Below are 17,173 nucleotides of genomic sequence, written 5' to 3' on the forward strand. Positions count from 1 at the left end.
GATCATAAATTCCCACGGGGGTTGTGAGCTCAATAAAAATCAAACGTTTACACTTCCACTCGATAAATCTTGTAGACGTAGGCGCAGAGAGCACCGCAATTCACGGAGTGCGGATCGGACGCACATAAAGTATTCCAATAAGACGCTACTCGCTCTGGTGGGCGATAATTAAAAAACAAAAAACCAACAATCAAGGACAATGGATAACAACGCGACGAGAGTGGATGGATAAACGAGTGAATGGATGAAATGGATGAAATGGATGAAATGGATGAAATGGATGAAATGGATGAATGAATCGAGTGGAATGAGCGACTGATTGTGAGGAAATCGTCCTACCTTGCGAAGAACGCTGCGGCTGCGCTGGCTTGCGCCGGAGATCCAGGTATGCCACTCACGTTGTACGAGTACTTGCTTTCCTGATAGACATGGGAGGCGTTTGGTTTTGAGTGCGCCGATCTGTGATAGTAATGATCCGGATACTTGTCACCGCAACCATTGGGCTTGGCGAAACCCTCGACTGTCTGAACACTGAGCTGCTTGCCTTGCGTGCCGTAACACTGATTGATCTTCGCGTGGCTCTTCTCGTGGGAACTTTGATGGCAAGACTTCTCAGAATGTTGATGGAATTTCTCGTGCGAGTTGCCCGTGGCCGGTTTGTCTATGGTCCCGTACGACTTGAAGTCGTATCCTTTGAGTTCACCATAGTACTTGATGTTTTCAACCTTGTACCCGGTTGAATCGTAGGCCAAAGACCTGCTCCTGGTCATCTCATCCTGATGTAACGACTTGGTCTTCTCCGAGTGACTTTTTGCGGTCTCCTGCAGACCCCTGGTCTTTTCAATTTTGAGCATTGATTTTTCGTTTATTCTACCCTGAACAGCCTCGCTAGTTTTCAGCAGAGAGTCTACTGTGCCTTTCAGTTTTTCCTTCCCTTCCGGTGACACACTTCTTGGTATTATTACACTAGCACCAGCACCAGCACTAGCACCAACACCAGAACCACCACCAGAACCACCACCACCATCACCACCACCACCACCACCACCACCACGACCACCAGTCACACTAGCACTAGCGTTGAGAGTCAGCTGAGTAGGACCGGAAGCGCAACCACCGACACCGGGTGCGCTGCCGTTAGGTTGGTTGACCTTCAACATGTCGAGCTTCGAATCGATATCAGAGTCATCGCTGCTCTCGTACTGGATCAATTGATGCTGCTGATCCGCGTCGCTCGACTTGACACGCACGTCGCTGGGCTTGTGCGTCGGACGCTGGCGCGTCGGGACGCGTACTGCTTCTCGCGCGTTCGGCGTGATACTGGCCAGATTAGCGGGTGCCTCGGTGCCGAGCGCCACTCCTCTACTACTCTGACGGCGCCCCCTCTCCTCCTGCCAATGATAAGCCACCATGCGGTCTATTCTTATTCCTTATACATATTCCTCATTCCTAATTTCTCACTACCGATTTCTGAATCTGGATCTCCCTTGAACTCCCATTTATTTCCTACTCTTAGTCATCCCCTGTATACTAGAGAAAGGTTCTCAATTCAAACGTTACCGTATCGAGAACGTTCAAGTTCCACGTGCGTTACGTGAACATTCCGCAATATACTTAGCCGATGGAAAGTGAACTTACCTGGAGTCGTTTGAGATCTTCCTGACGTCTGGTCACTTCGGCGTATTTTGGCGGTGGCTCGGACTTTGGCGGCGTCTCCTGGTATCGCGGCGGTCTCTCGTATTGACGATACTTGGGTGGATCGATGTAAGGGTTGCGTTGATGATGTCCCTGGCTGTAGTTCGGTAATTGGCATTCCGTTAGATCGGACTGTGATCTGTTCAGCTGGTAGCTGGGTGGCACATACTTCTGATCGGGTTGTTGTTGTTGCTGCTGCTGCTGCTGCTGCTGCTGCTGCGAGGACTTGTTCTGACTCAAGTACTTTGGTATCAGACTACTTTTGTCGCGCTTATCGCTCTTGTCGGGCTGAATGTACATGGACTCCTTGGCTTTGTCCTGCTGTTGTTGAGCACCCGGTGGACCGTTCATCTCATAGAAGGTCAGCTCCTTCTTACAGCAGGTCACTTTATCAGCGCTCGAACGATTGAACTTGCCATATTGATTCTCGTGTTTTATTGGCGGATCGATCTGATATATCGTGAGTTCATGGGAATTCTGAGACTTTGAGCGCGTTTCGTTCTGGGAGTTATGACGTCGTTCCGGCTGGGAATGACTGCGCGAGTATCTCTGACTGAGCTTCGCCGAGGCATCTTGACCAGAATGCTTAATCGTGGCACGTGAATCCAATCCCAGGCGAACCGAGTTGCGCCCGTACTCGAGGTACTCGTCTCCGTACTTGAAGAACTGGCGGGGCTTGTACTTCTCTTCGAACTGCGAATAATTGTACGTGTTGAAGCCCACCTGATTGAAGTTACGGCTGAGATTGCTCGAGTCGTAGTCCGTGGAAGTGACAGCCTCCATATTTATCTGGAAGAAACGAGGAAAGGGAGACCCCTGTTAAAATGTTTTTGAGAGATTCGAGGAGAGGACAGGATATGGAATTCAAATCGAGTCTCGGACTCTGTTCCTGCTCTCCAGAATCTATGTATTCCACATCCTATCGTTTCTAGTGACGTCATTTTGGTCCGCGCCCGCGACCACAACCAAGTTCGTCAAATTCCTCAGAAGTAGCAAAAAACCGGGAGTCCTGAGAAGACTAACTGCTAACATGTGCGCAATTCAAAGTATCGTGCTTCTGTTAGAGCACCGTGAATCGCTTGACTGGGATAACGATTCGATAAATCGGCACTACCCTCGGGGGTCAGAAGATGAAGAGTGCCGAGATAGCTGGAGAACATATTGTGGAAGATAACGGGACTTGTTATTTGATGATCTTTCGTTGACTCAAAAATTTGTATCCGGGAGGTATACAACAGGAATGTATAAAGAAAAGTTCGCTGCCTTTAGGAAGAATGAGAGATAGGAGAGTAAAGCCAAAAGAAAGCCCTGACTTCATGAACTGAAGAACGTCTTATTCTTAAGCGACGTGGCATTTAGCAAAAAGGAAAAAGCGTCGGGACGATAAATAAATTCTGATGCCAAGAAGTAGGCGTGTCCGTCTTGCCATCACTTCAAAAACTTCAAATTGCGTACTGCTTTTGCGTACCCAAGAGCAGGGTTAAAATTTCACTCGGTGATACGGGAGTCACCTGAAAAGCGTGCAGGTCGTCGATGATCGAGTTGCTGAAGGAGCCAAGGAGATCGATAGGGGCTCGAAGTTCGGCCAAAAAATAAAGGACTAAGTTAAAGAGTAGAGAAACGGAGGGGGAGAGAGACTTTCAACTCCGGGAACCGGTTCACTCCTCGACACTCAAGGTAGCGTACCTTTTCACGCCAGAGCGAACCGAAGAGACACCGTAGAAGAATCGGGCCGATCGAATGCGGTCTTTCGCCCAAGGAGGGCATCTCGTTATTCCGTCTATTTGCCTCGAGTGCGCAGGATCGTTTCACCGCATAAACGCAAAGCTGCCCCTTGCATTCCTTTTAGTTGTCAAATGACAAATAAATTTGTCAAAATTGATAGATACCGATACATAAAGCGATTACAAAGTAGAAATTCTTTCTAGAGCATAATACTTGCGGTAACGAAGATCTTAGGAGGCACTATCGACCGAGACTTGTTTATCATCTCCCATAAAATGTACAATTAACACGTTGAAAAGGCATGCCACCTGAGATGGTGGCAGGCAGGATGCTGCCAGCAGGAAGGAATCACCTTCCACTTGCTGGGCCGCCACCTTGTATTCCTGCCTGTTCCGCAAGGCAGCAGCTTCACAAAGCCCTAGTTAGACTCCTTCACGAGGACGAGAGTGTCAATGGGAGCGAACAGAGTCCCGTCACCGGGTAGCGAGCAGTCGGTGAGCAGCCACGCTGCTCGGCCGTCAGGGCTCGTTAAGAGACTCGCGATGCTCCACGACCCTTAACACGCGTCTTCCAAGAAAACTCGCGCTGTTCGTCATTAAAATCCGATTAATGAGGATGCTTGTGTACCGGCTGGCCATGCGGCCCATGCGGCCCATGCGGCCCAGAAACCGCAGCCAACGGGAAAAAATTCGCAGGGAAATTATCCAATATTTTTCGGATGTTCACTTGCCGGCTACAGACGCTTGTTTGGTGCGGTGCATGCCAGCCGCGGTCTGCGAGTCAGGCTGCTAACATCACGGCATACCGAATAGCGGTATTTTTGCGCGGGTTCGACGGAGCGCCAGATAGCGATGTTATTAAATATAATTAAAGGGAAATCGTGCCGGAGCGGAAGGGAAACTTCGCCACGGCAATCGCCATACGACGTCTCGTTGGGTCTTTTTTATCTTTCAAATATTCATTCTGCTACGCTATTCGATATTCGAGCAAATAATCCATGGTGGCCAGGAATTGGCCGGCATCATGCTGGCCATGAAGACGAAATACTTGCACGAGATTATAGTCAATGGTTACCGGGATACTTGTAATCTTTAACGTACATTTCTGTAATTATTTATTTACTTTTAGTCCCTTTCGAGCAATCTGGAGCGTCTCGCGAGCATCCCACGTACCAAGTTCATCCCTTCACCTCATATAAATATTAATAGTTTTCGAAAGTCCATTCCGTAAGACGATAATGACGTTGTTTACGTTGGGAATAACAGGCCAGACTTTGACTGGTGAGGCCCTGGGCCTCAAAGTCCCCCGGGCCCATTCCCAGGGAGCGTAATTATCCGTCGCACTAAAATTCAGCTGGGTCGTTATCTCCACGTTTCTACATGTCGTCCCGAAGTGAACGGTATTACGCAGGAGATGAGCTGCAAGAGGGTCAGACACGAAAGAAGGTACAAAGCAGAACAGAAAATAGGAGCCTTGGAAGCGGCCGGGGCCCAAGATGCAGCTCATTGTCGGACAAGAAGCAGCGAGTCTAGGCGCAAAGCAAGAACTGGAAGCGGCGACGCGTCTGTAGAGAAGACTTTGTTAAGCGGGTGTACTCCTAGAAATGGTTCTTGGCATCCAAGATATCCGGTTGCCCGGGGAGAGAATTCTTTTTCTTTAAAATTGCGACAAAGTTCGTACAAACTCATACGAATTCACACGAACCGCGAGCTTTAAGGCTCAAGGCTCAAGGCTCAAGGCTTCCCCAAGTGCTTATTAAGCCATAGCTTGTACTGTAGGAGCGCAGCTGTTAATCGCGTCGCTCGCGTCGAACCCAATTCTCCTTTAGGACAGCACGCTGTTTTCGGAGAGTAAAACTATTGTTGTTCTAGAAAATAATTTCTTTAAAATTCTTGCGTCAAGTAAAAGATAAGTAGCGATGTCGTGATTCGCATATAGGTACCCCAGTTTGCAGAGTAGGTGCGACGGGAAAATTTGAGTTATAGCGAGGAGAGCGGAGTAGGTCAGCGATCAAGGAGCATCGCCAGAAATAAGGGTGCTTTCGACTGTGCTTTCGCGAATCACAACCAAGAATTAGCCACTCCTTATTTGGCTGACCTGCCTCAATGTCGTTTGTTCGTTCTCGAATGAACGACCGAATGAGGAATCTGTCGTTTTCCTTGGAGCAGAGCACTATACACGTGTCATAGGTCATCCGCTTCGAGGTTAACGGTGACCATCGTCGAGGGCTCTGCCACTCGCCTTCTCCTCGTAATTTTCTTCGGTTTTGCTAGTTCTGCGTAGCCCGATTGTGAGATTCGCTCGAGTAGAAGCGTAGTGGACGCGAAGCGACGGGGGACGCCACAGGAGGACGCCAGGACGGGGGTAGAGGGGAAGATCAAGGGCCAACGAGATAAGCGAAGCAACGAGATAGGATGGCAGATTCAGGGACCCGGGGAGTCTGAATACTAGGATGGGTGGGGGGTGGGGGGAGTTAGGAGTCGAGAGACGCGGCTTAATCTTACCAAAAATGATCATGAAGCATCGCTCGAATAAATGAGACGTGCTTTTAATACTGGAACTCCAACGCGTTTTAAGGCAGAAACCGACGGAATCGCCGACCGATGGATGGATACGGATGGATACGGACGGATACACGGTCGGAACGATGCGTGGCTGGAAGACGAACGGAGAGTTATGGACGAACGTGGGACGTGGAAGCGGGGAGGGAGCGAGCAATCTCTTACGGTTCAATTTGTACTGCTTTGGGAACGCCCTCGATCACTCTGAATAATCATCGCGCGACAACGGCTCTCCGCGTCATCGCCTTTCTCGCTATTGAGAATAGACGCCCAGCTCCAGCAGCATCTTCCTGGCCAGAGAGTAGACAAGCGCTCGGAAAGAGCCGCCACGGGATGCAGCGCGATGAGAATTGAGGGAGGAAGCTGAGGGCTCCTGATACAAAGGGAAATAATAATAAAAAGAACGGGCAAAGCATCTTCGAACGCATAACTCCCTCCACCATAACCCGAGAGAAGCAGCGAGGACAACAGGATTGCTGTATAAACATTTTTTGTCACCCTCTTGCAAGTACCGGCTCAGCCAAACACTCTGTGATGGAATGGTCCATCGTCCTGCTAGAAAGGATGCTGCGAAGACGAAGCGACTGTCAGAAGATGTCGACTGATTCTCAAAGTACCTAAAGAGAATTTAATAACCAGATCGATCGATAGGTTCGTATTAAGAATGATCAAACTTCTTCTGGCAAACAAAAACTTGATCAACGCTGAAAAATCTTGTTTCTCTTCGGGTTGCTCGGAAATCACGCAATTAATAGATCAGAGAATGATTGTGCGTCTTGGCGCAGCAGCGATGCAGGCGGCGGCAACCGTTCGCCCCGCTGACTGGTGATTATTTCTTTCTTTCATTAGGCGAGGCTACTGGCAACGCAGGGACGGCGAGGGTGGCGAGGGTGGCGAGGGTGGCGAGGGTGGCGAGGACGGCCACTGCCCACTGGCCACAGCTACAGGGGCGGCCTATCCGGCGATCCCGCTTTTGCCACGTTAATCAGCCAATTTTGAGGAAAGCGTCTTCCTTCGCCCTCGACGCGACGACGCGTCTCAGGATTTCCAGGAGATATTCCTTTGAGAAGTGGAGAAGGGATGCGCTACTCAATCTCCTGCAGAGCGCCCAGTGCACTCGAGGAGGAATATTCGGAAACGTCTACTAGGGAGTATCTAAGCGCATCCAAGTGCCTGCGCGTCTATACGTATGGGAGGAAAGTACGTATGACTACAGCTGATTACGAGTCGAGAGCCAGACGCAGCTCGTTCGCGAGATTTAAATAATTTGAGAATTTCGCCAATCCAATCTCGAAGGCGGAGAGCTTGAAGCGCGAACGAAGACTCGCGACTTTCCGATTTATCAACTAATCAAGTAGCTAACCAGTCGACAAATTGAAAAGCTTTTCTGGCAATGGCGCAAAGTCCTGAGGGACTCGCAAGTCCTGGCACAGCTAGAAGCTTTTATGCTTTGGGAAGAAAATTCTTTTGCAATTGGTCTTTGCTCTTTGCTCTTGTTTCCATTTCCTCCAATTCTCTCTCTCTCTCTCTCTCTCTCTCTCTCTCTCTCTCTCTCTCTCTCTCTCTCGCGTCGAGTAAGTTAACCCCGTCGTCCCTTCCTCCCCGTTGGTATCGTCGTTCGCAAACACGCCGCTCATTTGTCGAGAGTCATGCGAGCCAGGCGAGCGAGTCACGGGTTCAGGGATTTGACTAATAATAAGATGCACTCGCAGACGGCAAGTGAAGCTTAGGTACGTCACAAAGAGAAACGAGGGACTTTTAAAATACACTCTGTTGTCCTGCTGGCAATTCCAAAGGACTATATAAAGGACGCACGTCATCTACTTCTCTCGCGAGCATTTTAAGAAGCTCACGGGATCTTGAGAGTGTTCACTGATAGTTCTACGCCGTAGAGCAACCTGCTGCTAGAGCGGAAGAAAGGCCAAGAAAGCAGAACGAGAAGAGAAACTAGAGAAATGGAAGGAGCGTAGCAAGACGAGCGGAAGTCAAGGCGATGAGGAGGAGGAGGTGGACGCAGTTTGGACTGATTGTCAGACGACAATCCGGAGCGCAAATGCTCGGAGGATTTAGATTAGGGAATCTCTAAGGGCAGGATTTCAAGATCGAAAATACCAAGATGCATTCTTCGAAATTGCCGCTTGTTTGATTAAAGGATTTCGGACAGCCCACGTGTCAACAGTACGTGTGAGTTTGTTCCGTGTAAGTGTCTGTAGACACATGATAACCTGCACCCTTAATAAAAGAGTATCGCGACCTTGTCACCTGTAATGGCGGAAATAATTTTTATTCAGCGTGCTTTAACCAACTGACACTAAACGACAGGCTACTACGTCAAGTCAACCAAAAGGATCGGGATAGCCAATCCTCCTCAAAGCCCAAATCCTTCTCCTTCCCTCCGCTTCTTTCTTCATCTTCTCTTTTTGATTCGGCGCGAGGAAAGCGTCTAACAAGCAAAAAGCAAAAAGCTCCTCTTTTCAGCTCCAGGAGCGACCCGGACGTCAAGGTTGTTGCGATGCTTGTTAAAAGGTTCTAGCTGGGAGAGATAGCGTCATAGCGAGCGGCTCCGAAAGGCTGAAAGTTAGGCTGAAAGGAACGAGAGGAGGGTGGCCGGTCCTTCGTTAAGAGACGTCGACGTGGCACCTGGTGCCCGATTACGTTTGCACTCTGCACACATGGGGTCCCCGACTCTGCCGATGCTAAGGGGCCATAGCGCGATTACACTGTGACGGATGGGAATGTCACCGTTGTTTTTGCCTCCCCTCCCACCCTCACGATAAGACTTTTGGAAACGATCGAGCCTGGCAGAAAGAGATACCATACTCACAGGCCCATACTCACAGTTTTACGTATTGATATCAATTAAGGCAGCTTGTGGAAAAAGGGAAGACGCGTAATTGAATCTGGGTGGTCTGGTCTCGTTCTTTCGTTGTTTCAGAGCTCATTCGGGTAAATCTTTTCTGTTTTCGCTTTCTTGAACTTCCAATGCAGAATGCAATGGGAAAAGAAGGGAGGTGGGAGCTACATCGAAAGTTCACCTAAAGAGAAGAGCTCGCGCTGAATTGCGAGGTCGCCGGGGTTGAAATTCGTTTCGTCGGAGGGAGAGTCAAGGACAACTTGATGGATTTTAACCCTAACCGGGATTCGATTACGCACCCCCCGAGGACCCATTATGGTTCTCGGTCTCGCGCACCCTGCCTGCAGCCGATCGGACCTGAAGCAAACTGCAAAGCGTGACGCGTGGGTTTTCCGGAATTTATCAAGGCGCAGCGGCAGATTAAACTGGCAGGGAATTCCCCTCTGCGCGCGGCAGAGGAGCAGATGCAGCGATTCCTCCAGTGACGTCACCCCTCGTCTTCCACGTCTCGATGCACGACGCCGATACTCGCGCAGCGTCGCTTCAGCGGATCGGCCCGACAAAGCGCAAGAGAAGATCGATGGAGCAGCGAGCTGCCACTGGCTCATCGTGTCGCTCCCGTTGCGTCAGCTAGGGCATGTTGCGATCTGCGATCCAGCGATCCAGCGATCCAGCGATCCTTCAGGATACTTACGTGCATCAGGAGGATTTGGCAGTGCCGCGCGGCTGAAGAAGGGGAGCTGCTCTGAAGAGATCGCGTTCGGTGGAGCCGCGAGGCGCGGAGGAGGCGCCGGGCGCCGTGTCGGTCCTTTAATCTTCCGAGATCAAAATGGGCGTCAACGTGCCAACGCGCCAACGCGCCAACGCGCCAACGCGCCAACGCGCCAGAAGGACCTGATTGCTTCGTGTATTCGAGTAGAACTCTAACAGCATTTCAAAGAAAAAAGGATCGCAAGGAAAATTGCATTGTAATTAAAACTCGTAGCACCTCCTAGCGCTCAGAGGGGTGCAACGCACGAAAATACTAAATACTGAAGCGCTCCACTGGATACACTCGCGGTTTGTCGGCTCGAACGTCCTCGACGTGGCGACGGCACGGAGTAAGCGAGTGATGCTGCCAGCGATTCTCAAGTGCAGATCACGGCGAGTGGGGATCGATCGGATTGCAGTGCGGAGGCGGCCATCATTTTTCCTTAATTCTGGTAGCGATTCCGGAAGGCCGTTAGTGTGATGGCTATTACCGAGGCGCTGGCCTTCGATCGTTCTTGCATCCGAAGGAGCTATGAAATTATGTGCCGTGCAGTAGCTCCGTAGCTCCGGATGGTGAGCCGAGCAATGCGCGAAGCAACTCCTCGTTGGATTCCGCCGAGCCACTTTGGATATTCGGTGGCGTTAGGGAATCCCGAAGCAGCAATGACGAGAGGGCCGTGCAACGGCGTTACCGTACTCGTCTACAGGTAAGGTCTCCCTAATGATTTTTCTCGATCCGGCAGGATCAGGACGTAGAGGCGGAAGAGTATCGAGAGTACGAGGTCCCGCAAAGGAGGACTATATGTCTTGCAACCGGGGAAGCTGTTAACTGAGTAACGAATCCATTATACAAGCGGCCTCATAAATCAAATTCAACGACTAGCTGCGGGACTTTAATTGTATTTTAACGAGTACCCAGCTTCTCTTTCTCCGTCCTTCCCCCCCCCCTCCTCCTCCTCTGTCGTTTCCTGGCTTCTTCCTCTCGCCGCGTCCTCTCCTGGAGTCCGTTCGTCAACGCAAAGCGACTTTCGGCAAAGCGCTTCGTGCTATTATACGTATAACATACATATAGTGTGGCACAGCTTCGACTGGCGCCGCTTGGTGCGTCCACTTTAATAATGGCGCGGGGCTTTCGCCTAGGCTCTTTCCAAGCTGCACGAAGAGATGGCGCAAGACAATAAATGTTTGGAGATGGGGCCGATGGGGCCGACTGATGCCTCCACACGCAGACGCCACGCCACGCACGTCCGGGAATGGTCCGTCTACCATCAGCGCGATTTAATCAATGCTAACGATCCGTTTATTATTCGAAGGGTGGGTCCAGCCTAAACACCCTGACCATCCCAGTCACCCTCTATGGTCAGACGCGAGGCTCACCCTAGCGACGTTATATAGTCGTCCGTCACACGGAGAATGCGCTTCTCCCTTGCGAGGGTCAGTTCTGCCAGGAAAATTACATTAGACCCCGTGCTCGACCGTAAGCCTAACCGTCGGCGATTCATTCTCGGGTCTCGAAGTCTCGGGCACTCCTGAGAATGAACTTCCGCGTCTATCGGCAGGCGCTGATCGGTAGCCGAACTGCCTGCCACCGTGTCTCATCGAGAAGCTTCGGGATATCTTGCGTCTCCTGGAGACCTGGAGTCGCTTCGCACTGGCATCGCGTAGTGAGCCTATAATAGGATGAAAACAGGAGCCGCATCTCCAGCTGGTTCCCGACGCTCCCTCCGTCTTTGCCTCTAGAATTGCCGAAGCGTCGCCAACGAGCGTGCTTAGCACCAGGAGTCAGCCTGCCCCTTCTATCTTCTCCCAGGAGTGCTCTATTTCTGTCGCTCGTTTTCGAAAGAATTTTTTAGTGAAAAAAGCTTCGTGAATCTTTCTCCGACAGCGCTCGGTTTGCTGCGGCTACTACTGTTGCCGGCCTTTCATGGTCTCGTCAGACACTCTCGTCAGTTGCACGGTGCTTGCCAGTGCACCGAGAAAATACAGCGACCAGTGCTGCTTTCCCTCCTGGGCATTATGCACGGACTAATGTGCGTGTCAGGTGACTATAATGGTATACTATATGTATTTTTTGTTACGTGATTTTTGACTCACCGTCACAAGGCGACTCCAGCTACCGATTCAGATAACGTGTCCTCGCTTTCTGATTCCCTTCGAGTCGCCACCCTGCTCAGTAGCTACGCTCTCGGATTGATTCCTACAGTTACGTCGATACGCTCGGAAAGGCGACGATAACAATATCGTTGAGTTGAGGTTCAGGTTCAGGTGTTTCGGCCAAGTTGAGACTGATGTTCCACCTCAACTCCCAGGACACATACCGGCTCGTAAATTCCCGATGGAATAAGAATTGGCTGGCGGCGCCTCCCTGGCCCCCCCCCCCCCGCCCCCCATGCGCATACGTGGACCAAGTTCAGCCCTCGGGTTTACGTTATCGGTTTCGAGTTAACAGTTGTATTCATCGGCATAGCTGCTGCTATTTGCAGAGGAAACCGACTGCACTTGTGACTAGATGCGTCTCGTCTTTTTCCTCAGCCCCTTCGCCGCACCCGCAACGTTGTAATATACGGATCCAATGGACAAGCGATTCCAGTGATTGCGACTTAAAAAGGTTGAAATAACTTGAAGGAACAATTAATAATTCTTTTACCTACCTATAGCTATTAATAAATTATAATGAAAAAGCAAGGTCAGAGTAGGCGAAGCTCGAAAATCGTAAATCCTTCAGAACCGCCGTCTCGGAGCCGACTGCCATTAATTTATATAATCAGTAGATTAGCTCTGATCACAAATTACAATCCGTTTGACGTGGGGAAAAGCGAGAGCGAGTCTCAATGTCTGCCGCTGACACCGTGCAATATCGCATCGACTGCTATGGAAACGAACCATATTCGAAACTCTAGACCCGCTAATTGCCGTCTAATCTGATTAACTAAATGCGGCCGGCTTCGCTATTTTTCACCGCCCTTCGCCCTTCGCCCTTCGCCCTTCGCCCTTCCCGTTCCTCGCTTGTCCATCGGGCCACGAAGTGCTATCACGTGAAAATGTCGTTAATGCGATTAACACCGTCCTTGCAATTCGAAACCACCGTCATCCGAGCACAGCAACAAATTGCATCCTCACATGCAGCTGCTTTCCGATGCCGCAACCTTCGCGGAAAAAAATTAGGAATCCGTCGATCGAGCAGCTGCCGTGTTACTGCGACATTTATGCGAATGTATCCTCAACGTGTTATCGACCTATCGCTACGTAAAGAGTTACGTAATTCACGAAATACTTTCTTAACGAACGTTAAATCTGCATTTTATGTAAATTGTAAAGCCAAAGCCAATCGCATCGCATTAGCAAAGTCGATTGAAAGTGTCTGAGGCTGAATCGCTCGGCTATCAGTGTCTTCCGGCAGAAGACGGTTCTCGAAGAATGAATCTTGGAAGGTGACGGGCAGGCAGGCCTGAAAAAAGGTCGGATTAGCTGGCACGCGCGTGATAAAGGAAGCACGCGAGTTAAACCTCTGGAAGAGTCTTTGCGCTTCGGTGTTTGCAGAAGCGAGCGGAGATAAAGGAGAATTTCGAGATGATGTACATTGTATATCCATATGTATACAGTATACACATGGAGATATTTCGAAAACTCTTTGAAATCCAGGAGTGAGCGAGAGAATGCTGAGTGAGAAGAGTCCCACGTAGGCAACGCTGAGAGGTAGATGTAGATGGAGTTCGGGTGCTTGCGGAATTCCAATTCCCATGTTGTAAACGGATTCGAACCTAACAGGAATGGAAATGGGGGCAGAGGCCCAGAAAAACACAAAGATCCATTCGCAGGCAATACGTCCGAGCTCTCTCATTCTCTCACTCTCCCTTTCATCCTATTCTCGCTCTTCTCCCCACCTCCATACTCTTCTTCTCCATGCTGGACCATACTCGCCGCATCCTGCTATACTGCTATTCTCCTACTTGCCCAAGTGAAACTCCGGGGTGTAACATCCTCGACTTGCTGAATGAACTTTAGCCCCAATAATTCCGAGTTTCGGTCAGCTCGGGAAGCCGACGATCATTTCGCTTTTCCCAGCAAATGGCACATAAATATAACCGCGGGGTGTACGATTTTATGGGGGTTCAGGCTAACCAACCGTATATACTATTGAACTACGTGATTTATCAGGAGTCACTAGCGACGACAGTGGAGAGTATCAGGCCGCAGCCGTCCTTCGTCAATTGGTCACTCGCTTCGGCTGAGGAGCTGAAAGGAGCCGAAAAAGAAGCGCAGGCCAGACGTCGCGCCTGCTCTCGACAAGGTCTTGTCGCCCGAGAGAAATTCCTCCTTCGGGTCGCTCGGGCTGATTCCTCCTTCAAGGGTGCGAGGACACGGTCGTGAGTCAATGGAGCAAAGTCTCAGAGTGCTAGTGGAAGACGTACTGGGGGGAGACGGTGGGGCGAGGGGGGGCAAAGGGGAGTTGTGCAGAGTCTCGCGTGCCCCTCGGCTTGATGAGAAATCAAGTGCTCGTAAATCCTACGCCTCGTGTTTGGATTGCTGCCCGCAACTCGATGCAGCGCGCAGGGAGGCGGAGACGCGCGCGTCAGGATGGATAAATGCAGGAGACAATCAAAGGGAGTAAAAATGAGGAGTCATTTTGAAGAAGTCAGGGCGAGAGAAAACGAGGAGGAATCGATGAGTACAGATGATAAGTCGCGACGCTGACGATGAGGAATTATAAGAGAAAGGCATTTCGCGTCCGATTGTCATGGGGTCGTTATACCCTTAATATCAAGGGAAAGTTCAGCTACCGAAGCCGGTAGTAAAGTAGAGGTAGAGGTAGAGGGACAAAGTATAAAAGAGATATGTACCGCGGATTACAATATTATTCTGCATAAACTATCGCTCAAATTCATTTTGATAAAATACGTTGCAATGAGGATCCATGTTTTAGCGGCACCGCGAATCTTTGTTAGAGAAACGAAGTATTTCCCTTAAGATGGTCCTTCGTGGCGCATAGGGAATCGTAAGAGGGACATCAGGAGGAGGAGGAGGGGGCAGTCAAGTCGTAGCGAAGGGTGAAAGTCGAAACTGCTGACTGCAGGCGAGTTGAAAGACGTCGAGCGTTTTTTTATGTGACACAAAGTAGCACTTTGCCAAATGATGCGAATCTTTTTAGGGCGCCGTCGTGCGAAAATACGGGCGACCGATTGGGATTCATTCTAGCGTCGAGCTTCAACCATTGGAACTCCGGCGGGGCGTGTGCGGCTCAATAGATGACATTAATTTTAAAAGCAATATTGCCGCTCGCGACTTCCCACCGAAAAGAGAAAGAAGAAGAAAGGGGAGCCCTCTCTCTCTCTCTCTCTCTCTCTCTCTCTCTCTTCCGCAGTGATTGAGCCGATTTTCTTTCTTGCCTCCGGAAGCCGCTAAAGGAGCCATCACGAAAAGAGGAGCATGCTGAGCCTCCTCGGATTTTACCGGCAGCGAACGCAGTCTGCAACTGACTATACGTGACCTTTATAAATATTAAACTGGTATCATATAGGGACGCCGATCATAACCTTAAGACCTCGGAGCACGCATAGAAGAAGGATGGATCATGGGATTTAGCGAAGGGGCTGCCAGCGTTCCTCTCGCTCCTCTCGCTCCTCTCGCTCCTCTCGCTCATCGTTCTCCCTTAACAGAGGAGTGCACAGTGCACAGGCACACTGGCACACTGGCACACGCACTCGACAATATCTGCTTGCTCATCCTCGGATCGGGCTTCTTTCTAAATTCCGTCTAGGCGCGATATGCCCACATTCCCTGGAGCACTGAAGTTCGTCCCTTCGAGGACGTTCCGAACCCTCGGTTTTCCCAGAGCGACCCACGGCCGGAGAGGTTGAGAAGGGCGACCCCGCCGAACAAACGGTCGCGTGTCGCAAATCCACGAGACTCCAAGTGAATTAGAGGACCCACTTTTCGATGGCATCAATCACCTTCGGCGCGGCACTTTTTTTCAATGAGCTACAGGCCGTTGGCGAAGTGCTCGCAAGTGCTCGCAAGTGCTCGCAAGTGCTGCGTGGAAGAGAAGTCTCAGTAGGCTGGTGCCAGCTGCCAAAGGTCGGCAGGAGGAATTGTCAAAGATGTACATACAAGGTGTCTTCGTGTCATCACCGAGCAAGGGTTTCTCGAGGCAGCTGGCTGGCTGGCAAGTCAAACTAAACGGGAAACAAATGAAGGTAGCAAAGTTTCAAAATGCCGTCGACTATTCTGACGGCGACGGTGCCGACGCAGCCCGTCAGGCTTACGAGGTTGTCGGAGCGGGCGCCCTCGACGGATAGGGTTGCGCCCTAAATTATGTACGGGATGTCTCGTTATTAATTACGCGAGATCGCGAGCTGGCTTCCTGGTGATGAGAGGCGCTGTGGATGTCTGGATGCTGGGAGCACGGATGGGATTGGGATAACGAGAGCGAGAGCGAGAATTTTTTTCCCCAAGAGAGGATAAAATGGGTAAAATGGGTAAAATGGGTAGAATGGGAAGAATCGCGGTGGTAGCTGGGAGAAAGTTCACGAGAGTCGCTACAACCTGGCAACAGAGATGGAGGAAGAGGAAGAAAGGGCTACGACTACGGCGGGAGGAAGAGGGAGGAAGTCTGAAAGAAAAGCGACTAACAAACGAAGGGTAAAAATTCTTTGCCCAATTTACCATAAACTTCACGGTTTATGAAAGAAAAATAGCCGGATATTACCGTGCGGAGAGGGTGGATAAGGCGGGACAGGAGGATAAGAATGTTAAAGACAAAAAGGGAAGATATTATACCGAGAGGATAAAGCGATGGAATTAAAATATGCGCATGTACTTTTCCATGGCGGCCACCACCGAGACTCTGCGAGCCATCGCGAATTTATGAATGGTTTATTTAATTTGGGACTCGCGTCCGCGCGGGCCACTTTCCTCTCCCACAGGAAGAAAGAGAGCTGCCTGCAGGACATGACGAAATAGCCGCGCAACTCGGGTTTAGGTTTCTTTTATTCCTTCAGGGAATCCACGTATGAGCATTGTATGGATATACTCCCGCAGAGAGTGCAAGGTAACAAGCAAAGGAATGCGAGGGTCCAGCAGGCCGAAAACCAGAGGCGAGTGTGCAAAGTACGAGGGCAGAAATCCAAAACGTCTCAAAGTGTAACGCGTCGACGAGAGATGCGATAATTAAAAAAAACCCGGCTTTTGTCTTCATTTCGCCGAGATGAAATGCCGGTGTTGAAAATTCAATTAAAACAGCCGGAGGGCTTTGGGACATGAAAGTGAAAACGCAGCTCCCGCAGCATCACAGCCCTCTGGCATAAACCCTCTGGCGCGCCCTCCTTCACCCTCCTTCACCCTCCTTCTCCGTCTTTCGCCGCTTCCTCCCCCCATCGCGCTATCTCTCGTTCACGTTATTTCTTGCAACTGTTTTGTAGTTGCAAGCTGCTCGGCATGAATTATTCTCCGTAAATCGGAACTGATACTTGAAGCGATTTGGCACGAGCACCGGCGAGCAGCTTCCTTTCCGGAGTCTACGGATGAATGTTAGTCCCCGTCCACGCGAAGCGTCTCGGTTCGCTGAAGTCGGAGTGTGACGTCCTTGCGG

The 17,173-nt window shown here is 50.4% G+C and overlaps 1 protein-coding gene across 7 annotated transcripts in view; it reads right to left on the reverse strand.

Moving 5' to 3' along the window:
• LOC107272186 overlaps positions 1-17,173 on the reverse strand; it is a 175,320-nt gene that overhangs the window by 114,257 nt on the left and 43,890 nt on the right. For all 7 annotated transcript variants that reach the window (XR_001538845.2, XM_015749077.2, XM_025089484.1 and 4 more), the window contains 2 exons: positions 1,639-2,484; positions 340-1,391 (listed from right to left, as the gene is read on the reverse strand). Coding sequence is in view for 6 of the 7 variants with exons in the window: in XM_015749077.2 (XP_015604563.1) it covers positions 340-1,391; positions 1,639-2,484 (1,898 nt within the window). In the remaining variant the exon portion in view is untranslated. The remainder of the gene's footprint in view (positions 1-339; positions 1,392-1,638; positions 2,485-17,173) is intronic.

This window comes from Cephus cinctus, unplaced genomic scaffold (assembly GCF_000341935.2).
Source record: "Cephus cinctus unplaced genomic scaffold, Ccin1 Ccin1_scaffold1123, whole genome shotgun sequence".
In the NCBI taxonomy this organism is placed as follows: Eukaryota; Metazoa; Arthropoda; class Insecta; order Hymenoptera; family Cephidae; genus Cephus; species Cephus cinctus.